The following is a 26493-nucleotide window of genomic DNA, read 5'->3' on the forward strand; positions in this document are numbered from 1 at the left end:
CTGCAGACTTGTACCACACCTCAAGAAACCCCAAACTATACCTGTGATCTCTTCCTTGTTCCCTACTCAGAATTTAAAACATCATTCTTCTAATTTTTGTTCATCCACTAATCACTGTTCTTCCACTAATACAAACAACCCCCCCAGATATTGTAGGAGTCATTATGTATTCCTCCATCTCTCTCTCTCTCTCTCTCTGTCTCTCTCAAATTAACTTCTTCACCAAGTCCCATCTGTGTTTCCCTTATTTTTTTATTTAAAAAAAATTTTTTTTAATGTCTATTTATTTTTGAGAGAGAGAGCGAGCAAGCGAGCAGGGGGAGGGGCAGAGAGAAAGGGACACACAGAATCCGAAGCAGACTCCAGGCTCCGAGCTGTGAGCACAGAGCTTGACGTGGGGCTCGAACCCATGAACCATGAGATCATGACCTGAGCTGATCTAGGGGGCTTAACCGACTGAGCCACCCAGGCAGCCCTGTTTTTCCCTTTTAACTCTCCTTGCATCCATCTACTCCTTCCCATTGCCATCCTGGTCCAAGCTAGCATATCTCTGTGGTCCATTCTGATAGTCTCCAAAATGGTTATTTTGCCTTCTTTACCTGCATCAGTCTGTTTTCAATACTATAGCTACAGTGACTTTTCAAATACAAATTTTATTATGTTAGCCTCCTTCCCACAGCTCAGAAATCCTCCATTGATGTACTGCTCTTAGGATAAAGACAAAATTCCTACAAGATCCTCCAGGGTAGGTTCTCTGCCTACATTTCCAGCTTTAACTCACACAATGGTCTTTTTTCTCTTGTTGCTACAACCACATTAGATTTACTTCTGCTTCTCATGTTTGTCAAGATCCTTCCTGCCACACACAGACTCTTGAATTTGATGTTTTCTCTGCCTGGGCTGTGCTTTATTCTCCTTTTTGCCTAGTTAAATTCCTTACTCAATCTTTAGATCTCCAAACAACAAGGACACATTCTCAAGGAAATTCTGTTGCCTCCATAAGTCCAATCTTCACTGATTTGCTCTTTAATAGCATGAAGTGCCACTATTTCATAGCAGTGTTTGCCTTTATTGGTGCAAGTCTTTGATAAATGCCTGTCTCCCTCCCCTGCCTGGAAGCTCCAATAGGGAAGGTAGGTACCCTCTCTACTTTTTTTTTTAATTTTATTTTTAATTTTTTAAAATTTACATCCAAATTAGTTAGCATATAGTGCAACAATGATGTCAGGAGTAGAGTCCTTAGTGCCCCTTACCCATTTAGCCCGTCCCCCCTCCCACAACCCCTCCAGTAACCCTCAGTTTGTTCTCCATATTTATGAGTCTCTTCTGTTTTGTCCCCCTCCCTGTTTTTATATTATTTTCATTTCCCTTCCCTTATGTTCATCTGTTTTGTCTCTTAAAGTCCTCATATGAGTGAAGTCAAATGATTTTTGTCTTTCCCTGACTGACTGAGTTCACTTAGCATAATACCTTCCAGTTCCATCCACGTAGTTGCAAATGGCAAGATTTCATTCTTTTTGATTGCCAAGTAATACTCCATTGTATATATATATACCACATATTCTTTATCCATTCATCCATTGATGGACATTTGGGCTCTTTTTGTTTTTAATTAAGGCTCTTTTTTTAAAAATTAATTTTATTATTATTTTTTTAAGTTTTTCTCCCACGAATCTTCTTTATTATTTTTCTTCAATATATGAAATTTATTGTCAAATTAGTTTCCATACAACACCCAGTGCTCATCCCAAAAGATGCCCTCCTCACTACCCATCACCCACCTTCCCCTCCCTCCCACCCCCTAACAACCCTCAGTTTGTTCTCAGTTTTTAAGAGTCTCTTATGCTTTGGCTTTCTCCCACTCTAACCTCTTTTTTTTTTTTTTCCTTCCCCTCCCCCATGAGTTTCTGTTAAGTTTCTCAGGATCCACATAAGAGTGAAACCATATGTTATCTGTCTTTCCCTGTATGGCTTATTTCACTTAGCATCACACTCTCCAGTTCCATCCACATTGCTACAAAGGGCCATATTTCATTCTTTCTCATTGCCACGTAGTACTCCATTGTGTATATAAACCACAATTTCTTTATCCATTCATCAGTTGATGGACATTTAGGCTCTTTCCATAATTTGGCTATTGTTGAGAGTGCTGCTAGAAACATTGGGGTACAAGTGCCCCTATGCATCAGTACTCCTATATCCCTTGGGTAAATTCCTAGCAGTGCTATTGCTGGGTCATAGGGTAGGTCTATTTTTAATTTTTTGAGGAACCTCCACACTGTTTTCCAGAGTGGCTGCACCAATTTGCATTCCCACCAACAGTGCAAGAGGGTTTCCGTTTCTCCACATCCTTGCCAGCATCTATAGTCTCCTGATTTGTTCATTTTGGCCATTCTGACTGGCGTGAGGTGATATCTGAGTGTGGTTTTGATTTGTATTTCCCTGATGAGAAGCGACGTTGAGCATCTTTTCATGTGCTTGTTGGCCATCCGGATGTCTTCTTTAGAGAAGTGTCTATTCATGCTTTCTGCCCATTTCTTTACTGGGTTATTTGTTTTTCGGGTGTGGAGTTTGGTGAGCTCTTTATAGATTTTGGATACTAGCCCTTTGTCCGATATGTCATTTGCAAATATCTTTTCCCATTCCGTTGGTTGCCTTTTGGTTTTGTTGGTTGTTTCCTTTGCTGTGCAGAAGCTTTTTATCTTCATAAGGTCCGAGTAGTTCATTTTTGCTTTTAATTCCCTTGCCTTTGGGGATGTGTCAAGTAAGAAATTGCTACGGCTGAGGTCAGAGAGGTCTTTTCCTGCTTTCTCCTCTAGGGTTTTGATGGTTTCCTGTCTCACATTCAGGTCCTTTATCCATTTTGAGTTTATTTTTGTGAATGGTGTAAGAAAGTGGTCTAGTTTCAATCTTCTGCATGTTGCTGTCCAGTTCTCCCAGCACCATTTGTTAAAGAGACTGTCTTTTTTCCATTGGATGTTCTTTCCTACTTTGTCAAAGATTAGTTGGCCATACGTTTGTGGGTCTAGTTCTGGGGTTTCTATTCTATTCCGTTGGTCTATGTGTCTGTTTTTGTGCCCATTTGGGCTCTTTCCATTCTTTGGCTATTGTTGATAGTGCGGCTATAAACATGGGAGTGCATGTGTCCCTTGGAAACAGCACGCCTGTATCCCGTGGATAAATGCTTAGTAGTGCAATTGCTGGGTTGTAGGGTAGTTCTATTTTTAGTTTTTTGAGGAGCCTCCATACTGTTTTCCACCGTGGCTGCACTAGCTTGCATTCCCACCAGCAGTGCAAAAGACATCCTCTTTCTCCGCATCCTCGCCAACATCTGTTGTTGTCTGAGTTGTGAGTGTTAGCCATTCTGACAGGTGTAAGGTGGTATCTCATTGCGGTTTTGATTTGTATTTCCCTGATGATGAGTGATGTGGAGCTTTTTCTCATGTGTTGGTTGGCCATCTAGATATCTTCTCTGGAGAATTGTCTGTTCATGTGTTTTCCCCATTTCTTTACTGGATTATTTGTTTTTGGGGTGTTGAGTTTGGTGAGTTCTTTGTAGATTTTGGATACTAACCCTTTATCTGATATGTCATTTGCAAATATCTCCCATTGTCATTTGCAAGAATCTCCCATTCTGTCGGTTGTCTTTTAGTTTTGCTGATTGTTTCCTTCGCTGTGCAGAAGCTTTTTATTTTGATGAGGTCCCAGTTGTTCATTTTTGCTTTTGTTTCCCTTGCCTCTGGAGACATGTTGAGTAAGAAGTTGCTGCGGCCAAGATCAAAGAGGTTTTCGCCTGCTTTCTCCTCGAGGATTTTGATGGCTTCCTGTCTTACATTGAGGTCTTTCATCCATTTTGAGTTTATTTTTGTGTATGGTGTAAGAAAGTGGTCCAGGTTCATTCTTCTGCATGTCACTGTCCAGTTTTCTCAGCACCACTTGCTGAAGAGACTGTCTTTATTCCATTGGATATTCTTTCCTGCTTTGTCAAAGATTAGTTGGCCATAGGTTTTTGGGTCCATTTCTGGGTTCTCTATTCTGTTCCATTGATCTGAGTGTCTGTTCTTGTCCCTCTCTACTTTTGGTTACCACTGTTATCTAGGAGAGTGTCAGACACTACCCAGGCTACAGTGAATGCTTGCTTGATGGATTACGGAAATAATTAACTAGTCAACCAAACATTTCTGATTCTTTGAGGCCGATTCCGGAAACAGTTTATGTTTTCAAGAGAGAATATTCAATTATTCAGAGAAGTGAGGAAATCACATATTTTGGTAAGATCAGATATAAATTTTAATAGCATAGATAAATGTTTCACTAGACACTGAAAAGCACCATATAGATGGAGGGTCACACTCGTGATAATGCTGAGTGACAGTAATAGGCTGGAGATACCCTACTGATCCTCAAGAAGATTTCAAGAAATTTTTAATCCAACTGTGAAAATTAGCAGTTGTGCTCATATCCATTGCTAACCCCAAGGAGATGGCAGCCTGAAACAGACCATTAACTTCGATTTTAACCAGAGTTGCATATGACTCTGTATATTCTTTGATTTTTTCCTCTCCAAATTATCAACAATCACCTTTTAATATTCTCTGAGTCCTCAGGATATTTTCGTTAAAAAAGAAGACATCCAGCTTCTGGTACTCTGACCACATAATACCATGGTAGCACCTGATTAATTTAGTTTGCCTTTTAAACATCCAGGCTCAGTTCTTTTCTCATTCCACAACTAATTGTTGACCTGTCCCAGAGCATACATAAGGGCAGCAGCAGTGTCAAAACACACAGTATTGTCAACTGGATGGCCTGATTCGCCTTCAACCAGCTGCAGGGCTCTCAACAGCTCAGTTTGGCATTCCTCTTTCATATCTCATACCCAGAAGTAGAGGAGCGGGTTACTGATTCTGCAACCTTTAGTTCACCTTCAAACTCTATGGTTCCTGCAGGAATTCCCTTTTTAAATTGTGTCTCATAATAGAAACCAAAATGCTTTAGTTTCATAATTTAAAGCAACCGCCCCTAAGAGACAGAGAATCTGTATTACATAAAGGTGAAAAACATTAGCTTTTGGGTCCCAAAGATCTGGGTTCAAAGCCTGTGGTATTAACTAACTGTAACTTTGAGGAAGTCACTTAAATTTTCTGAGCCTTGGTCACCCCACCTACAGGCTAGTGATACTTCTTCCTGCACAGAGAAGTTGTGAGGATAATATGAAAAGATAATACATGTAGTGTAAAGCACAACACCTGAAACATAGCCTACAATTAAATACTCATGTAATTACAATTTTTATTTATAATAAGAGATAGTCCTTACTGTTCCCTCTGACCCTATGTATGCTTTCTAGTTAAGTACAGACATCATTTTCTGGTATGTACAAGACAGGTCAGGTTGCAAATCTCTCAGCCTCATTGGGAACCAGAGTCCATCAGTCATTCGCGGCCATTCTCTGAATCAGAACAGCTGACAGAATCTTCAGTGAGGTCATTATTTTTAGCTTTGGAACTGTTAGAAAGTCTGCAGGGGATTTTCACAGCATTCAACAAATTAGCAAAGGTCATCAAAACAAATCTACTTACTGAATTCATTGGCTTGAAATCCTATCAAACCAGTGCTGTCATATTAAATTAGAGAACTTTCTACTGGCAATATTTCCATAAAAAGGATCAAGCTGAATTGTGTTTAGACATGCTCCATTGTTACTTCATTTTAAAGTCATAAATTTTGATGGCAAACTGACTTGTCTTCTATTTGCAATGCCCCCACCATTTGGTCATGTGATTTTTTGCTAGTCTAAAATTCCTCATTTCTCCTCCTTGCCTGTCCAAGTTCAGGTCCCATCTCCTTCCAGAAGCCGTTCCTAAATTCCTAAGTGATTTTGACCCTATTCATCCCTGTGCAAAGATGTTAAATACGACTCAGTTAGGCTCCTACATTTTCACAGATTCCCTTAATGACACACATCTCTGCTTGGTCGATTATCCAAGCTTGTAGAACAGCCATCAATCAGCATGACAGACCGTCTACACCATAGGTTCTTGCCAGATATTATTATGTTGAGCTCCTTGCTTCACATATTTCCAAAAAAGTTTTGGAAGAAACACTTGAGAGTCAAGTAATTATCCATTTCTCTACATACTCTGCATAATGCCTTTGAATCAAGCCATATCACAAGGTTGCTGGATCCTTCAGCAACATCATTTTGGATCTAATATGATTGCTTTACTGAATTGTACTTTGGTGTTATGCCAAGGGACCACACTGACGGATTGTGTTAAGAAAGAACTGGATGAAACTCAGGGCCCTCTTTCTAAATACCTACTGAAGAATACCACTGAACAGTAAGTTAGGTTTTGTTTTGTGGACAATATGAATATTATAAATTGACTGTGTTTACTTTGCTTGGCCATTAGAAAACTAGTGATAAATCTGGGGTCCATTTATTTCAACTGTATGGTTCACCCCTGATAGCAGATCTGGCTTTACCATTTTTATGCCTATAATTTCCCTTCACCATGGTCACCACAACTGCTTAATTTAATTCTTTTGTATTGAAAGGATTTTTATGAGGTGCCTCACATCTTTTGTAGAATGAGGCAGAAATTAAAAATAAATTCTTGATCTATTTTTTTTCAGCGAATTACAGCAATTATAGCCTATGGACCATTATTTAGGAATTATTTCTTGGCTTGTGTGCTTCTTTCATTGTTGCACGTCTTCACAACTTGATTTTAAGCCTGAGAATATTCTTTACATTTTATGATACCCCCCACATACTGGCAGTTCCCAAGAATCTTCAAACCAGACTTCTGTTCACAGGTCTGTTTCTAAGTGATTGGCCATGTGATTTTTGACCTCAAGGTCAAAAAAATCCAAACTTTGGGGCGCCTGGGTGGCTCAGTCAGTTAAGCATCTGACTTTGACTCAGGTCATGATCTCACACTCTTTGAATTCGAGCCCCATGTCAGGCTCTGTGCTGACAGCTCAGAGCCTGGAGCCTGCTTCGGATTCCTTCTCTCTCTGCCCCTCCACCTCTCATGCTCTGTCTCTGTCTCTGTCTCTCTCTCTCAAAAATAAATAAACATTAAAAAAAAAAGAAAAAAGAAAAAAGAAAAAAGTACAAGCTCCACAGGATTTCACTCTTTTCCGTGTGAGAGAATTGTTCTAAGTAATCTTCAGTGTCCTCTCTGGTTTTAAAATTCTGTCATAAGTGCTTGTGTTCTCTAAAAGTATTTTTGCCAGATACGGATATTATAGGACAGAACTGACTTAGTAAATTCCTTAAAGATATGAATGTGACCAGGTGACCTATTTATTGCACAGAATGTTCATGAAAGAAAGAGCTCTGTCCAAGAGGCATTCGCTCCTTTTTCCATTAAACAAAGAAGAGGACACTTCTAGATACTTCGAGACAATTCAGTTCAGAATTTAAACTGGAAGAACAATTACAAGTGGGCAATAAAAATGATGTAGAAGGGCAAGGCCTTCTTAATTCTATAACATCACATATAACAAGTGCTGATTCCAGTTTATTTAGTACAAAAGAGACAGTGGGCTACTGTTGAAGGGCCCTAAGTTGAGAGTTAAGACCTAATTTCAAGTCTTACATTGATCATTAATTAATAAACAATTTATTGCCCTTATCTATGTCCTTGGTTTTTCATTAGTTAAAAAGAAAATTATCTGCCCATATCTGTTTTGTGAGGGTCAAACAAGTCAATGCTAGAGAATACCTTTCAATAAGTACAAAGTGCTATGCAAATGTTGAGGATTACTTTGATAATTCCCTGAGAGCATGGCCATGAATCAAGAAATGACATCTGATGACTCAGTGGGTATTTTGGACTGCTTTTATGATTAAACTGGATGATTTCTCAAAGTTGGTCATTAAGATGGCTGAAGCAATCTTAGACTCTTGATGCTCTTCAAGTCTGTGAAGACCCAACAACATATAAATTCTCCCCCAACTTCAAATTCAATGGACTTTAAGACAAAGCCTTATCAAGAGGTAGGCACTAGAAGGGATGGAACCATGTCTGTTTTGTATCAAATATTTGTTGAATATACAGAGGGAATTTAATCATGAAGTGTTCTCCCTGGCTATGTGGCTTGCTCCTTTACTATGCCAGTTAGGATATAGGATTCCAGGGTGTGCTTCAAGAAAACTTAAAGATAATAACATGGAATTCTGAGATCACTTTGTCATGCCTGTGTTAGATTGCTTGTTGTCAACTTGGAATCACCTCCCCAAATATCATTGAAAAGAAGTTGGATACAGTTTTGCCAGAATCTGCTTCCCCAGATTATGGTTTTCCAAAGAGAGGCATTGGCACCAGATTTGGATGATAGAGGAGGAGAGGCCATTATTTTCTGGGGGCAATTGCTGCCAGATGCATGGGCAGATTTTCCAATCTTTGGGTATGCTCTTATTTCTCTATATTAAAACCTTTAATACCTTGAATACACTGAGTGGCTCTTCTGTTTTCTTGACAGAACCTGGATTGGCAATAGAATCACAAATGTTAAATTTGTGAATCTAAGTTTTTTTTTAATGTTTTTTAAAATTCATTTTTGAGACAGAGACAGAGCATGAGCAGGGGAGGGGCAGAGAGAGAAGGGAGATGCAGAATCTGAAGCAGGCTCTAGGCTCTGAGCTGTCAGCACAGAGCCTGACGCGGGGCTTGAACTCAAGGACTGTGAAATCATGACCTGAGCTGAAGCCGGACGCCCAACCGACTGAGCCACCCGGGTGCCCCATGTGAATCTAAGTTTTAACTAAATGCATTTATATACACAGAGTTATAATTAACACTTTGGGAGAAACCATAGGGTTGTTTTAAGCCATTTAGATTTTATTTAGCAAACTATTGCTTTTCAGCATTCAGAAATACCTTTGAGACTTAAGAAAGTCAAATGAAGTTTTCCAAAGTGTCCCATTTTGTTCTCTTAGAAGAACTAGGTTCAACAGGGCAAAGTTTCCTGTAGCCTATTAGTTTGGGCTCTGCCATGTTTTCACACTGTGTATTTGGCAAATTCATTTAACTTCTCTCAGGCTTGGTGACTGTATCAGCATGATGGGAGTCATGACAGCTATTTTACTTTTCCTTTAGGTTGTTGTGGGACTCAAATGAAAATGTATGAAAATATTTCATGATATGTATTTGTATATGCACATGTATATGTATGCTATTATTCTCTGGTCTTACACTCATACTTGGTCAAATGCAAATAATAATGGGGATTGATAAGGATTCAATAAAAGTAACTTCCAGAGCACTGCAGCATTTCTACTACCTTTGAGGGCCAACATGTGATTACGTGCACACTTACCTCCATGAAATCTAGCCCAGTGGGCCCTGTGGATATAAAGGGCAGTGGCTGAGAAAGACATTATGTTGCAGGGCTGAAACTCCATGGACAAGAATGGAAAACTTTGTTGCTCCAGTATGGACAGTTCTCCAACTGCTTGAGGCATACATAGGTCAGACCACACTGCATGGAGTTGTAAACTGCTCTCTACTTCTAAGGTCACTGTTGTAATCACATTTTACTTTGTGGTAATTGGTCAAGGATACATTAAACAAGTTTCTCAAGCCGCTGAGATACCTTCTAATTCTACATACTCGTTGGCAGTGATACTATCCTTAAGTTATTGAATAAACATGGTTAGGATTTCACACATGCCATTTATTTAAAGCAAACCCTTTTTATTCATTGCACGGAGGCAAGATAGGGCTATGAACTAGAACAAGGGAAAAAGACATAAACCAGCAGTTCAGAATTGCTGACTGTCTTGGTAGCATTGAATAGATCTTTTAACACTTCAGTGCTCTGTTTCATAACTATGAAATGTAGACGTACACTGGCTTGTCCTTCCTTCAGTAGTGTTAAAATTACTGACTCTTCATAACTTTTTGATCCAAAACAGTGTTACATACACGCTACACCTACTCTCTCTCCTTCTCTCTTTCTCTCTTTCTCTTTCACACACACACACACACACACACACACACACACTTCTCCATCCCTCTACCCAGTTTTTCTCTTCTTCAACACATTTGTCACAGCATATCATACTCCTGCAAGAATTCTATTTTATATCAGTGACTTTGTTTTATTTTCTAATTCCCTGTAACAGATTGTAAGGTATATCTAGTTAGGGGTTTTGCTTTGTATAGAACAGTTCATGATACCTCATAAGGACTATAGACAGAATATGAGTGAATGAATAAAGTTATGTGTGTCTAAATTAATTAACCAAGATTTTAAAATATCCTGCTTCGTTCTCGAAACTCTTAGGGAGAGATTGGACTGATAAATCCACAAAGAGATATTTTTTGAAAGTGTGCCAATGGATGGGCCACCCATTTTCCTTTCTTAAGGAAATGGAGGCTTTATCTATAATTGTGTAGGGGCCATAGTTGTTCAAATGCAACAAATGGAGATTTCCTTCCTGAGAATTAGGGAAAGAAACTGTGGGCCAAATTCTTTGTCACATCACTTTCTTGCCTATAAAGTAGGCTGAACAATCATTTTGTATGGTGCTTCACAGAGCACACAAAAGAATGTTGAAAAGTAGTCCACTTGGCAGTGAGATACACAAGAATACGATGCAACCAGTAGCTGTATTTAAGCAGCCAAAGATAGGAGAAGTGCCTATAGAGTCTTTTCAAGTGATCCCAAGTTAATCTAAAAGGAATTGAGTAGGGCATCTGGGTGGCTCAGTCGGTTGAGCGTCCGACTTCAGCTCAGGTCATGATCTCATAGGTCGTGATTTCGAGCCCTGTGTTGGGCTCTGTGCTGCCAGCTCAGAGCCTGGAGCATGCTTCAAATTCTGTGTCTTCCTCTCTCTCTGTCCCTAACACACTTGCATTCTGTCTGCCTCTCTCAAAAAATAAATAAACGTTAAAAAAATTAAAAAAAAATAAAATAAAATAAAAGGAATTGAGTCACTGGTCTGTGATCCTGACCAAATATACATATATATATATATTTGTGCAAATATATAAATTTATGCAAATATATATGTATATTTATGCAAATATATATATATGCATTGGTCTTGAATGCCATGTTAAAATATCAATGGAATGTTTCTCTAGTTGTTGATCAATGATCTAATTTCTAATAATCTAAAACTTTTGGGAATGGCATTTGTGCATCCATACACGTGCTACCTTAAGAATGTAGTCTTTGGGGGACTATGATATAGTCATCTTGTCATCCTAGAAGTACTGACAGTGTTGGGAATGAGATGTGCACAATAATCGCTTGTATATGATAAAGGAATCAGAAACCTCTGGGAACCCAGAAATAGACAAAGAGAGCCAGGAAGAGTGAAACAAGTGCTTGCTCCTGGCACTCTGTCATCAGTCAGCTCAAGAGTGGAGAAGAGGGCTTCGATTGGTTGGTGATGTACAGAAAGATCAGCTTTTTAGGAAAAAGCTAAGAGAGACGGGAGAAAATGGTTAGAAATGAAGAGGGGAGAGCAGTGATGACATTGCAGCAATAGTGGCAACAATCAGGGTGATGACAGGTATGACAAAACTGAGGAAAAGGAGCACTCACAACTGATGTGAAAGTTGAAACTTCAGGATTCTGGGGGAGCAAACATCTGATTGCTCTGTACATCGGTGATGGTTGTGATTACCACTTACTTTACCTTAAACACTGTACCGGGCACTTTAGCTTTGTCTTAATGAGGTCTCTTAAGGACTTATACTGTCTCTATTCTGCTTCTATCTTCCAACCCTCCACAATTTCCCAAATTCCTCTTCCAGTGCCCAGTGGAATGCAGTCCAGCATAAGCAAAATCTCCTCTGTCCTCAATGTCCTTGTCTTTACCACTTGCTCCCACCAAAGCCTTGCTTTCTCTTGCAAACACAGCTTACCCAGTAGCCCTCTCAATGTACTGGCTGTTTTTTCTGTGACATCTCTGATATTGGACTTGGGAGTTGCACTAAGTGCCTTTTTGTTCCTCATCATCTCCTCCAGGCTATTCTCCATTCCTCCTTTCTAAAAACCTCTAACTTAGAATTTCATGTCATCTTACTGTCATGGGCCAATCCAAGGTTAATTCTTCTCTTTTCTCTGTATGTTTAGCTTTTATTCACCCACACGATCCTGTTTTAATTCTTTGGGAATCCAATGTACATGTAGACTTTTTTCTATACACCAGACTTTAAGTTTTTGATCTCTTTTGCTACAACAATAATTTCTTCCATTTTGCCACAGACCTTGACTGTCCTAAGAAAGAACTTACCACAGGTAAGAGGCTTCCTATGTGACTTCTTTTGGACTGGTGTATAAGGCTCGGAGCTGGTGTCGTGTTTATATGCAGTCTGCATATAAATATGCATATAAATAATTATTATTATTTTCACTGTGGGTTTAAAAGTACTAATGAATGACATACCATATCTGGGAATCTTTCATATATAAAATGGTAGACCACAAATGTTCCATACGTGGGGTACTTTACAAAATCTAAGCTGTTCCGGTTCCAGTGTTTGGAAGTTATTCAGGTCACTTGAAAATGACTTTTCTGCCTCGGTTAATTTAAAACCCGAAACTCTCTTGAATCAAGTGCCGACCCACCAGTGTGGCAAAGGCTTTTAGCTAATTATTTAAATCTCAGTAGGAAGCAAACAGGCTGGTAATGTAGATCGAGGAACACAGGTGAGACAGGTTTTTTGTTTTTTGTTTTTACTTCAGTTCTTACTACTCAGTGTGGTCCATGAACAAATAGCATAGGTATCACCGGGTAGCATGTTAAAAGTTCAGACTCTCAGGCCCCAGCCTAACTCATGAAACCAGAATGCATTCTAACAAGATCCCCATATGCACATTAACGTTTGACAAGCCCCTCAGGGAGCATCAGACAGGTGAAGGGTTTCCACTCTGACAGTTTCTAAGGTAAAAGCCAAAGTGCTTGGGCTCTATTCAGTGGAATTTTCTTTGTCAGAATTTCAGGTCTATGTAATCTAAGCACAGGGAATACAATCTATGTGAAGTCAATGCAGTCACCTAGTGGGAGCTCTGTGACAAATCTGCCCTTCTACACAATCAAATGAGTTCAGTTAGTGCCTATAGGACAGGTTGCAGGGAAATGAAGATGAATATAGAAATTATTATTATATTATTTTTTGTGGTTGAAACAAATAAACTATACTTGATTTCAGTTTGATAAACTATTCCCATTAAAGCCTGTTGCTGTGTGTTCAATTCAAATATAAATTTTGACTAGCTTTTTTCTTTTTTTAAAATGAAAGAAAATGTTACTAAAGCAGCCAATGTGCATACCTCTCTTTCCCAAGTAGATAACCCCATTCACCACAGAATTATTATACAAATTAATGTGTCATTGATTGCATTCATATTAATATGTGATATATATATTGGGGCTTTAGAGATAGAGTAGCATCTTGTAACAACTTGACTTATTATTACATGGATTTGAATGTCTGGTTCAAGCACTTAATTCCAATGAAAGGCAGGTCCATTGGTCTATCTATTTATTTCAAGGCATCCACTTTTAAAGAAAAAAAAAAAAAAAGAGCCTTCTGCCAGAGGGGATAAAGAAAAGAATAGCTTAAATTTTCTCCTTTGATCATTTCAATAATTTCTTTCTTTGAATTTCATGCTATTTTGTGTTCTTTGCTATACTTTCTTCTCTCGGTTCTGTTTCCATTCTGTTTCCCATTTAGGGAACTGGGTCTATTAGAAAGAGAGGAGCAGAAATTCAAAGCATTATAGCCTTAATGCAGTGCCTGTCAAACTTGGCTGCATATTGAAATCATTGGGGAGCAAAATAAATGTTTGTGCAAAGGCCCACCTTCCACAAATTCTGATGTTATTGTCCAGTGTGGGGTCATGGTATCAATATTTCACAAGCTCCCTTAAATTTTTTTTTAGTGTTTATTTTTGAAAGAGAGAGACAGAGTGCGAGAGGGGGAGAGGCAGAGAGAGGGAGACACAAATCTGAAGCAGGCTCCAGGCTCTGAGCTGTCAGCACAGCACAGAGCCTGAACTGGGGTTCAAACCCACGAACCGAGATTGTGACCAGAGTCAAAGTTGGACACTTAATAGACCCAGGCGTCCCTAGCTCCTTTTCAAAATCTTTGATCTTAAAGATAAGAATAAAGCAATTTAAATGTGGAAACTGACACCTAAATAAAAACTGAATTATACATACTGTCACACAGTTTTTATATGGATGTGCTTCACAGAACAATACAAGTCCAGACCTCTCAAGAGAATATGTGCATTTCCAAGATTACAGGTGCTTGTGCATCAGAATTATGAGTAATGAATAGATTTTGAAACTATAGAACCACCGCAATCTGTTAGACCTAACACTATATGAAAATGATTTGGGAACTAGTATCTGTAGCCATTTAGAAGAGAAAGGATTTCTGACCATTGTGGGATCTGTTGCCATTATAGAAGTGACCTGGTAAAATAATGGTTATTCTTTAAACTATATCAGTATTCGGTTTAGTTGGCGAGAATGTCAGAAAATAAATGCCCAAATAGGAACTCAACTGAGACAGATTCAGGAAAAAGGAAGACTGATTAAAACCTGCTTTGTTCTCAGGGGTCTACTTTGCATTCAGATATATCAGACCTAAGAACCATGCAATTCACACCCAGTGGGGAAGCTAGAGAGAAGAGTTTTCTTAAGAGGCTACAAAGAAGGGCCAAATCTTCTACTTTCAAGTCGGATTTCTTGATTTCAAATCCCATTTGGACCACTATCATTTTGTGACTTGAGTCAAATTACTACCATGATGTTTTGATTCCCTCCTCTACAAAATGGGATAGAACAGTAGGGTTTTGGTGAAGATTCAATGGGAAATCTTTGTTAAGTGTGTGGCCCACAGTATAGAATGAAGAAATATTAGCTATCATTATTATTAAGTTTGGATCCCAAGTGAACCAAAGCCCTCAATTTAGCAGGGGTATCAAGTTCTAGATCAAAGTTACATTATAAAATATGTCTTTAAGTGTTTGGTTAATACCTAAATCATTTAGGCAAAGTAATAATCTTTATTTTGACTCCCTTTTTGGAAGCTGATAGCAAAATGGTCATCCATCACAGCAGCACGGAAAGAGGAAATTTCTAGGAATCTAAATCTGTAAATCAGAGATATCCTCATCAATCTCCATAGCCACTCATCCAAGTATGGAAAATAAACTTAAACTGTCTGTAGGATTGAAATGAACAGTTATAAGGCTAACTTTATAGTCAAGTTGATTGCAAAACTAATTTTCATGAAAAGAACTCCATTCCTCCACTGGCTTTTATTTTATAACTTTAAAGGATCAGAGACTTTTCACAAAGAGTGCTTTTTCACAGTTTCAAAGAAGCAGCCTGGAAAAAGGAATAAATTAATTCAGAAATATTCCCTTCTTCCCTACACCCACCCCTCTGCTCATCAAAAAAGCTACAGGCACTAAAATTCATTAACATTTCTATGAACATAAATGTGAAATATTCATTTTCATTAAGTAGTCTACTGAATATGGCAAAATCAAATTTATCTAAAGAGATATCCAATGCTGCTAATTTCCTTGACAATGGGGACATAAAGCAAGGAAGCCATGAATCATTCATGAAGTTCAATTTACTTCTGTTATTTTTGGTGTTTAGCATCCATGAATAGAAAGTGTGCAGCATGTTGTAGATGTTATTTTTAAATTATTTCAGATCAGAATTAATGATCTGGCAGGCAGCAATAAAGTAAGAGTGATTCAAAGGTTTTGCTTGTAATTATCCTATATTTCATATTTTTCTTGTGAGTATGTGTTCATGTATTCATAACATTTTTTCTATATTCTAATATCCTTTACATATCAGAATCACTTTAGAACCAATATTTTAGGAAAGCACATAAAGTAATTTACTGGTGATGTGACTAAATTAAATACACTCTCAGAGTCCTAGATTTTAGGGCTTAAAGACATCTTTAAGTTTATATAATTAACTGACCTCTCAAAGAGGAATGTCTTTTACATTAATACTGGTAAGTAGCCATTTCCAATTAATTGAAAACTCTGTGTGGGATGGGAAGTCTTTCTTTAGCAAAGACTTATTTCATGAACGGGCACATTTGCTCATTGGAAGTATTTCTCTCAAATTCTGCATCCCCCTTCTTATAACTTTTGCCTCTCTGTGTGCTTGGTTGCTGCTATATCACCAGCATTTACTTTATACACAGAGCCACATGTGCTCACCACTTAAGAAAGGCTAGTTGAATTGAATTGAATTGAATGGGTTCAAATCTTGCATTCTGGTTGTGATAGTTTTGTGTCAACTTGAGTTGGTCAAACATTATTCTGCATGCTCTTATGAGGCTGTATTTGCATGAGAATAACATTTTAATTGGCAGACTAGGTAAAGTAGATTGCAATCCCTAATGTGGGCAGGCTACACCCAATCCATTGAAGGTCCAAAGAAAACAAAAAGACTGACCTTCCCCAGGATAAGAAAGAGTTCTTTCGGCCTATCTTTGAATGGGTACAATCAGTTTTTTCTTGTTTTCAGACTCAAATTGAAACACTGGCTCTTTCTGGGTCTCAAGCCTACTGGCCCTCAGGCTAGAACTATACCATCAGCTATCCAGTTTGCTGACTCACCCTACAGATCTTGGGCTTATCAGCTTTCATAATTGCATGAACCAATTCTTTATAATAAATCTCTATCTATCTATCTATCCCATTTGTTATGTTTCTCTAGAAAATCCTGACTAATACACTGGACAATACCAAGGATAACATTGCTGTTCTATATGGTAGCATTTAAAACATTTGGAAATAGCTGTTATGCCTCCCTAAAATTTTCTTACCCGATATCTTGGTCTCTTCTTCCGAAGGAAATTATCTTAATATGGCATTAAGAACTGGATACATGTGGTTTTACCAGGACAGACTTTTGTAGAACTGCTTCTGTCTCATGTCTGGATACTACACTTACTTTGATTTTATTTATAGGTGTTAAATAAATCTTAGCATTTCACTTCGCAAACATCACATTTTCTCAGGGAATTTTCCATAGCTGAGTTGGGCCGCCTTATTGGGTAGACACATTTTTCTTATCACTTGCTATTTTTTGGACAAGAAAACAATTTTATTTTGGAAATAATCCAATATGACTATGGCTTGACATTCTGTGTATATGGTGTTACTACCAAGACTTTTAAATCAACACAATGACAGTATTCCTAGACTAAAAGATTGATAGTTCACTAAATTGAATACATTAAAGCAATGCCTAAATTAAAAGTTTCCAAATCATTTTTAAAAAAGAAACAGGTATAAAAATAACCCAGTGTCATTACATGTTACCTTTGCTTGATAAATTGATTGTGGTTTAAGTAGGAGGGACATAGTTAATGACTCAAGTCAAGCCCCACCCCCTCCACCCCACAATTGATAGTAATTGATCACATTTAGCAGCCTATCAAAGTTCCTCAAGTAAAATGTTGTTTTTCCCTAACTGGCTCTTGACTGACACATTTACAATTTAAAATTTTTAAGTTAGTCTTAAAGCATGAACATAAAAATTGTACAAATGAAAGAATATTTTATTGCACATAAAAAATCCCTGCCTTAAATTTTATCTAAGAAAATTAGAGCTAGACTTATCTTCTAAGACTCAAAAGACTTGAAAAGTTTGGACCCAAAATATTTAGCATACATACACTCCACAGATACTGTCAGGTAGGAGACTAGGTTTTAATTATTGTGTTGTGAACAAAACAATGCTCCTTTCCCTTCATGGAGTTTATAATCCACAGAGGGGAAAAAAACAATAAAGATGGGAACAAATACCACAATACTAAGTGCCATTTGGGAAACTAACAGAGTTTTGAAAGAGAATAAGTAGGGTTTCCTAATTTAGATTGGATTCTCAGGAAAGCTGCTGATTGGAGGTGGCATCTTGGGTGGGAATTATAGGATGAGAAGAGGAAATCACCAAAATGGGGAAAAGCATTTTCAGACCGAAGGAATAACATGGTGAAGATAATGAGATAGAAGAAAGCTTAGTCTGCAAGACACAAAGAATCTAGGGTGTTGAAGTTAATGTAGTAAAAGAAGGGAAAGATAACGATAGATAAGAATGGAGATATCAAGGGAGGGCAGGTCACACAGAGCTTGAAGACTAAATTAAGAAGCATGGAGAGTCTGGTGCAATGGGAAACCTTTGAATATTGTTATTCATTTTATTTTTTATTTTTTTAATGTTTATTTTTGAGAAAGAGAGAGAGAGAGATTGAGAGAGAGAGAGAGAGAGAGAGAAAGTGCATGCAGGAGAGGGGTAGGGGCAGAGAGAGAGGGAGACATGGCTTCCAAATCAGGCTCCAGGCTCTGAGCTGTCAGCACAGTACCAAATGCAGGGCTCATACCCACGAACCGTGAGATCATGACCTGAGCCAAAGTCAAACACTTAACCGACTGAGCCACTCAGGTGCCCCAGAATATTTTTAAAGCATTGAATTAATATGATTTGATTTATACCATGCAAAGATCACTTTGGCTGCTGGGTATAGAATGGGCTGGAGTCAAGAGTGAAAGCAAGAAGACCTATAGAAACATGGCTACAATGATTCAGGTAAGAAGTAATGGTGATGGCAGTAAGGCTGAAAAGAGTGAAAGAGCTTGATAAATACCTTGCAAGTAGAATGGATGGTACTTGAAAATAGATTGAATAGGAGGAGTGTGAGGGAGATGTCAACAATTAATCCTAGGATGGTGGTTGGATAGTGAGATGAAGGAGACTAAAAAGGAAACTCATTTGGGAGGGAAAAATTGATAAGTTTTGAGCAAATTAAATTTAAGATGTCTTTGCAACACCAAAATAGATATGTCAAGAACAGTGCTATGTATCAGTCTGGGACCTTGAAGAGATCTGAGCTGGAGTTATAAATTTGGGGATCATTGGAATAAAGATGGTATGTAAAGAGATTGTAACCTTTCTGAAAACATTGTCAGTGAAGGTGGGAGTTGGGTGGCCAGATTACAGTAGGTTAAGAAGTTGAGACAATAGACAAGAAATATAAACCAATCTTTCAAGCAGTTTGTAGAAATAGAAAGCAGAGAGATTAGGAAATGTTTAAGGAGAGATGTGGGCATAGAGTAGAGATGTTTATGATAAGAAGAGTTTTCAGCTAGTTTTTAGGCTGTGAAGAGAGATAGCAGACTGGGTGAGATTGAGGATCTAGGAAATCAGGGGTAGAGGTGTGTGTTAACTTGGGAAAATCAATTAGAGGAGAAAGCGATGGAATCCCGAACACTGGGATCAGGTCAGTGTATTCAAGGAATAGAAACATCTCTTCCTTTGAAATACAAGGGGCTAAGTCAGAATGATGAAGACATAATGATCAGACCACTGAGAGATTCCAGGCCTGAAATGGCTTCTACTTTTTGGGGTATAGTGAGAGGTGACACTATCTGCTGATAGTCAGAGGGTAAGATTAGGATGGAGATTTTCCTCAATTGTTGCTTCTGGGAATGGGAAAAGACACCTGAAACCTCCATGACTGTTACCCCAAACCCTTTTCGTATCTTTATGAAGCTTGCGGCTATCAAGCCTTCACATGATAGCTTTATTGATTTCAAATTCCAAGTGCTCTTAATACTAAACTCCTTGATTGAATTTTCTATGTGCCATTAACTCATTTTATAGCATCCCAGGGCCAAGAAGCTATTAATGTGCTCCAAGTTCAAGTAAATTTTCAATTTAATAAGGCTTTATGGCCTTTCCAATTTTACTTGACTAGATGACATTAAAGTGAAGCAAAACATCTTTAATTTGTCTCAAAGGACCTAACCAAGGAAAACATTTCCCCATCCTTGGGACTGTGATGGGAGAGAACATAAGCCAGTAAATTTTGTGAGGTAGGTAAAGTTTCTACTCCACTGGTCACAAAAGTGTGATTGGTGCAATCTTACCTTGGCAGAATCTCTACTTTATCATTCTTATCTCCCAACTAATACTGGAGCTTCTCATTTATTAATCACTTTAAAGCTCAGTTATAGTCTTCGTAAATTGTCATTTCAGGGAGAGCTGTTTCAGCAAATAATGCAACACATGTCTCTCCATGTAGAGTTAAAAAATAGATGACTGACAGAGTCAGTATTTATTGATACTTAGCAACACATCGATTATGTACTTAGGCAAGAACAAGCAAAGCTCATTCAAACTCCATATTATTGCCATATGTTACTTAGTTACTTGAAGTTTTTACTCTTAAGATTTAAAATCTCGAGGGGCGCCTGGGTGGCTCAGTCGGCTGAGCGTCCGACTTCGGCTCAGGTCATGATCTCATGGTTCTGAGTTCGAGCCCCCCATCGGGCTCTGTGCTGACACAGAGCCTGGAGCCTGCTTTGGATTCTGTGTCTCCCTCTCTCTCTGCCCCTCTCCTGCTCATGCTTTGTCTCTCTCTGTCTCTCAACAATAAATAAATGTAAAAAAATAAAAAAGATTTAAAATCTCAGGTGCCTGGTGGCTCAGTTGGTTGAGCATCTGACTTCAGCTCAGGTCATGATCTCGCAGTTCGAGAGTCCAAGCCCTGCGTCGGGCTCTGTGCTAACAGCTCAGAGCCTGGAGCCTGCTTCAGATTCTGTCTCCCTCTCTCTTCCCCTTTCCAGCTCATGCTCTGTCTCTCAAAAATGAATAAACATTAAAAAAAATTAACAAAAAAATATTTAAAATCTCTTTACACTGATTAATCTCTTGTTTAAAAGGGACGCATTTTTAGGTAAAATAATGTTGATTTAGTAAGCAATGTTGAGGCTTTTAATTTTTTTTTAGGTTAACGTCAATGGAATCAAGGACTACTCAGTTTCCTGCCTCCACAGACTATCCTCTCTTTCCACAGTTGCAATCATTTGACCCTTGACTTAAATGCAAAATTTTGCTTTAGCTTCTGAGATCTATTCTAACCTTTATCAGGATAATTTTAGGAAATACAGACGTGTCTTTGGTTGACTCAGCAATTTAAACCCAGCTGAGAGTGATTTCAATTGGTGTTATACTTTTTTTTTTTAATTTTTTTTTTTTTTTAATTCTAGAGAGAGAAAGAGAGAGAGTGTGCACATGAGAGGGGGAGAGGAGCAGGAGGAGAGAGAGAATAAGCGGGCTCCATGTTCAGTGCGGAGCCGAAGCAGGGCTCGATCCTGTAACCCTGGGGTCATGACCTGAGCTGAAATCAAGAGTTGGGCCCTCTACCGACTGTGTCACCCAGGCACCCCTTTTTTTTCTTTATTTTTTTTATTAGGTGTTACACCCCTAATGGTGGGTGCTCTTTGCTTCTTTGCTCACCTATTGATTGGAGGATTCTGTGAAGGAAAGTACATTACCTGGGTTTGAATCCTCTTTACCACTATCCTTGCCTGTGGTTCTGGGTTAATTATTTTACTTTTCTGAGCCTCAGATACATACTCTCAAATGTTATTAGAAATACTTATGTTACAGAGGTGTTGTTTGGTGAGTAGAAGACTGTTCCATTCCCGCTCCTGTCCCCTTTCTCCCATGTTCCTACCTTCATAGACTCCTCATTGCACAAATTCTCCCGGCTTGAGTTTGCTTTGCTTTAGGTAAATACCTTTAGGGACTAGATTTCTGTGAACTGCTATTGGATCACTTTGATGATGATTACCATCTTCCTGCATTCATACATATTAGCTGATTTTAGGGTCCTAGCTCCTAGGCCTTCCACCTGTCCAGACATCTGGTTGTATTTTACTGAATGCCTCAATGATTATGATGTACTTGGGTCACCACCTATTGCCTGATATCATATTTTATGATAACTTTGGACTATCAGGATGCTTGGGCTTCCCCCATACCTGTCTCACAAAAAATTGTGTTTAATTTATACCTCATTTACAGTTTTTGTTTGGGTCACTATATGGTATGATAAATGGACCTAAAAGCCATATATTTTCTAAATATGAACAAAGAGAATCTCTGCTTAAAGAGGAGTATAAACCTATGATCACAGAAAAACTTGATGTGAATTATAAAATATATATTTTGTGAGAAAAATGCTGCTAATTTCAGGACTTGCAATTTATAACACAGAAACAATTCAAATACTTGTCAAAATTCATTGCTTCTTTAAATGAATGGTGTAAACCAGAAAATCTTGTAATTTCAAGAGGTTGTCATACCTTAATGCCAGTATAGAAGCAAAGATAACAAATCAGTAGAATCAATGGAAGAGAGGTCAAGGGTAAAAGCCAACCCATATGGATAAGCTATTCATCCTGCTCTTTCCATATCAGTTCTAAAAGCTAAGGTTTACTTGCTTAGCTAAAGTTCAGCCTTATTTATAAAACATCATTAGCCATTAATAAACAGTTGGGTTCATATTTCATTTCTATGGTTTAATTTTGGTTGTCATTGGCATTTAAACCAAAGTCACCATCAATACTTTTATATATTAACATTCTTCAACCAACTTATTTATACACTGTATTTTAAAATTAGAATATGAATTAAGGAATAACTCATGAATGTTCTTGTTCATTCCAGGTTCTAGTGGTAGTAGATGAATGTACATTTCTAAATATATAGCTGTATCTGCATAAGCATTTTTATTTATTTCCAAGCCTATATACAACAAACTAGAAAACTAATGTAATTGCTTAATAATCGGACACTGGTGAATACATTTGCTCTTTAATAATACTATAGGGTCATCTGCAATGTTCCTTTGGTGTTTTGATATCTAGATCTGGGAGTATTTTAGGTTATCGAAATAAATAACTCTCTATTTCTCACATTACATTAAGCAGTTTTAGAATGCTCTGAATTACCTCCTGCACCCTTCTGTGCCTCTAAAAACCAGGAAATCACCTAGGCCTGGTATTCACAATTGATGGGCTCAACTGCCTGCATGTTGATGGCTGAGAAACTATGAAACAGAGTCAATCAGATTAAATATTAGTGACTAAGATATTCTAATTGTCAAGAAAGCAATCAATGAAACACAATCCCAGAAGACAAACAAAATCAGTTACTAGACTTGAAAAATACCAACTCTTTGGCCCAGAGCACAATCCTCATGAATACTATCATCCTGTTCTTCCCATGAAGAAGGCCAAATGTGCACAAGACTCTAACATAGTGTTGTTCTAAAAGACAACAATTTACAGTCATTCACATGTATAGACTACAGAACCGAAAACAATCTCACAAGGTTTTTTCATGTTAAAATGTTTTGCCTCTCTTATTAATGCAGCTTGGGGATTAGAAGGCTTTGGGAGAAACTCTACCCTAAGGAGAAAGCATGAGTTCATAAATTGTCCAGCCAAAATAAGTGGACTTTCTCTAATGGTTCAAAAGTATAACTGCACTGAAATGACCCTTGAGCCACCAATATGAGGGAAATGTCACTGGACTGTGAATCTCTTGAAAAATTGGCAGGAAAGTGTAGCTAAAAGTATCCCAGTTCCAATTACTCAGGGCAAGGTTGAATTTAATTGGGTCAAGCAAACATCCCTCTTTCTCATTCCCCTGTCCAAGTAACTCACAACTTTCAATCTCCAGAGTGCAGTTTTGCTCATCCAGAGGATATCTTCGTAGATCCATCATACATGCAGCTGTGGTTGTGATCCTGTCAGGATGAGAGAGAGAAAAGACAGCATCATAAAGATGATGACTTTCATTTCCAGGCTTCCCAGCCCCCAATCGTGTTTACCAGTTGGCATCAAAATTTTGTGATTACGATTTTTGAAGGTGGGCAGATTAAGTTCAAGTCTTTCTTTGCTGCTCACTAGCTGTGTGAGTTTGATCTAGTTTTATTTATCTCCGTAAGACTAGGCCCCCCTCATCAATGAAAATACCTCCTGCAAAGGATGGCTGTGAGGAGGAAGAGAGATAATGTGTGGAAAGCTCCTAGCCTGGTGCCTCGTAGTTGGTAAGTGCTCCACAAATGATGGCCATTTTACAGCTGTTACTATCCCATGGTCCTTCCTACACTTTCTAGCATCTAGCAATGTCTGTGACAGTATCTACAGTGGGTCTGGCCTTATGAGTAAGAGGAGATCAACATTATGCATCAAAACCTATCTCCCTCTCCTGCTATAGACTAATAATAAAACAACAACAAAAATGACAAGAACAATAAAACCCGCCTTCTATGACAGCTGGGTCCTTACATTCCTCTCTATTAGAAAGAGTTGTTGGATTCATCTGAGATCCTCTTCTACCTATACTCAGCAGGTAGCATATAACCAGTAAAGAAACACTATCCTAGGATTGGTGTTCAGACAGTATTTACCAGTTTCCACTCTCCATTGACTTTATTTGTTTATGCAAATCCCAGGACCTTGACTCTAGATATCCTACTGGGATTTCCATTATCCCTCCTTTTTCTCTTGCCTCTAAAGTTTCCTAGAATGTGGAGTGTGAGAGTACCTTCAATTCCTTTGGTTAGTCCATGCCTTCAAACATTTGGTATCACTTTGTAATTGACAAAGTACTTTTCTTTAAAAAAATTACATAATCCTTCTATACAAAGTAATGTATAATCATATTTTAATGAATTTGAAAGATTCAAATTTAGTAATATTTCCTTTCTAGCTTAATCCATAGGAGGTACAACACTGGACATTTTCCATAAATACTCTGAATGCCAAAGAAGTCAGGTATGTCTTCTTAGGGGGAAAATTCTTAGATAGCATCCTACCATGTCTCCTGTTCTGAATCTTGCTTGTTTTCATTAACAGTGCATCTTGGATTTGGGCCCATGTGGTAAATAAGCTGTCTTAAAAAAATTTACTACAATAGGTTCAGTTATATGGAAATATCATAATTTATTTTTCCAATCACACTTCAGTGGACATTTACATTGTTTTCTTTTTTTTTACTTTTATAAATGAAGATGCTCTGAATATACTGGTATACTCTACTATGGCTAACTGTATATTGGTCATTTCTAGAAAGAGAATTATTAGAAAGAATGGTATATATATTTGAAATTTTGCCACATTGCTCTTCATAGAGGTCGTGCCAACTTATACTCCCATCAACAGTGTGTTTAAATTTGACAAGGTATTTCTCAAACCTATGTGTTTTGTGGCTTCTAAGATGAGTTATTGTTTTGGTCATTTGTGTTAACCTAATAGAACCTTCTTCTTAAAAACATTATTAGGAAAAATACTGCCCATTTCCAATTTCTCTTTGGTTTTCCTTATGAAAAATTACAGTTTACTGAGGTGAACATTTGCATATTCCCTTTGAAACCTTCCTTAGGATGTTGGTCAATTTAATCAGATTTATTTGAGCATTAAGCAGGGGCAAAAAGAATTTTAAAATTCAATTAAAAAAATTTCTTCAAAGTATTTTACAAAAAAATATGAAGACTAGTTGTATTCCAGAATTTAGCATATAAAAGGATTTTACTACATTCCTTATTGCTTCCCACTCCCATTAGCATATGAATTAATTTTTTTTCACTTAATAATAATATATCATGAAGATCTTTTGTTGCCTGAAAAGATAATTCCACAACATTATTTTTATGGCCTGTGTAGTGTCTCAAACGCCCCCAATAAGGCAGCACAATGAATATTTTAAAATGCATTAAAAATCACCTATCTACATTACTGTATTCTTGTTTAACAGCTGTTTATGAATTAAAAATTCAGGAGGATGTGAAAATTCCTTAGAAATTACTAGTGTGGCCAGCCGTCTGATCCTATGACTTATCTGGTAATTCTCAACCAGAGATAACTCTTCCATACAGGAGACATTTGGCAATATATGGAGATGTTTTTGATCATCAGTCTGGGGGGTAGAGGCTTGATAGCAGCATCTAGTGTGTGGAGGCCAACGATGCTGTTAAACATCCTACAATGCCCAGGATACTGGTCACCAATAGAGAATTATCTGTCCCCAAATGTCAGTAGTGCCAAGGTTGAGTGACCCTGCCACAATGGTGGTTTTCAAACATTTTTCCTCTGAGGATATCTTTAATAAAGTGAAATCTACAGAACTTCAGCATATAAAATGCAAATGAAATGAAAGCTATATATATTTTGTTAATATGAAATTATCTTATAAATTAACATGTTGACGTCTATTTTAATAAGCATAGAAATTTGAAAGCAGGGGTTATGATTAGAATTATGGTCTTAAATCTCTCAGCACCAATTATTTCTGTCTTGTGTTTTATTTGTATAATATCAAAAAGTCCTAGTAAGTAAGGAAACCCTTGCTTCTAAAATCATACATGACTGGCCATGGGCTACCTTGAACTGGCAGGGGGATCCCCCAGGTGATCAAGTAACCTCCTCTATAGTCAATCACACCTTTGCAAATGGTTCAGATACACCCCTAGGTGGATGGACTCTAGTTGGTGTTTAATGATGGATTAAAGGGAAGCTTTATTTGGTGCTTCATGCTCTGCATAAGTTAATCTGGCAACAAAAGTTAATACTATGATGGTCTTGAATGCATTAAAATGTGGCATAAGACAC

The 26493-nt window shown here is 37.9% G+C and overlaps 1 protein-coding gene across 1 annotated transcript in view; it reads right to left on the reverse strand.

Annotated features, from left to right (window-relative positions):
• Positions 1 to 26493, reverse strand: part of GABRB1 (gamma-aminobutyric acid type A receptor subunit beta1) — a 379514-nt gene that overhangs the window by 83714 nt on the left and 269307 nt on the right. The window contains exon 5 of the mRNA XM_045474170.1: positions 23545 to 23627. Coding sequence (XP_045330126.1) covers positions 23545 to 23627 — 83 coding nt within the window. The remainder of the gene's footprint in view (positions 1 to 23544; positions 23628 to 26493) is intronic.

This window comes from Leopardus geoffroyi, chromosome B1 (genome assembly GCF_018350155.1).
Source record: "Leopardus geoffroyi isolate Oge1 chromosome B1, O.geoffroyi_Oge1_pat1.0, whole genome shotgun sequence".
In the NCBI taxonomy this organism is placed as follows: domain Eukaryota; kingdom Metazoa; phylum Chordata; class Mammalia; order Carnivora; family Felidae; genus Leopardus; species Leopardus geoffroyi.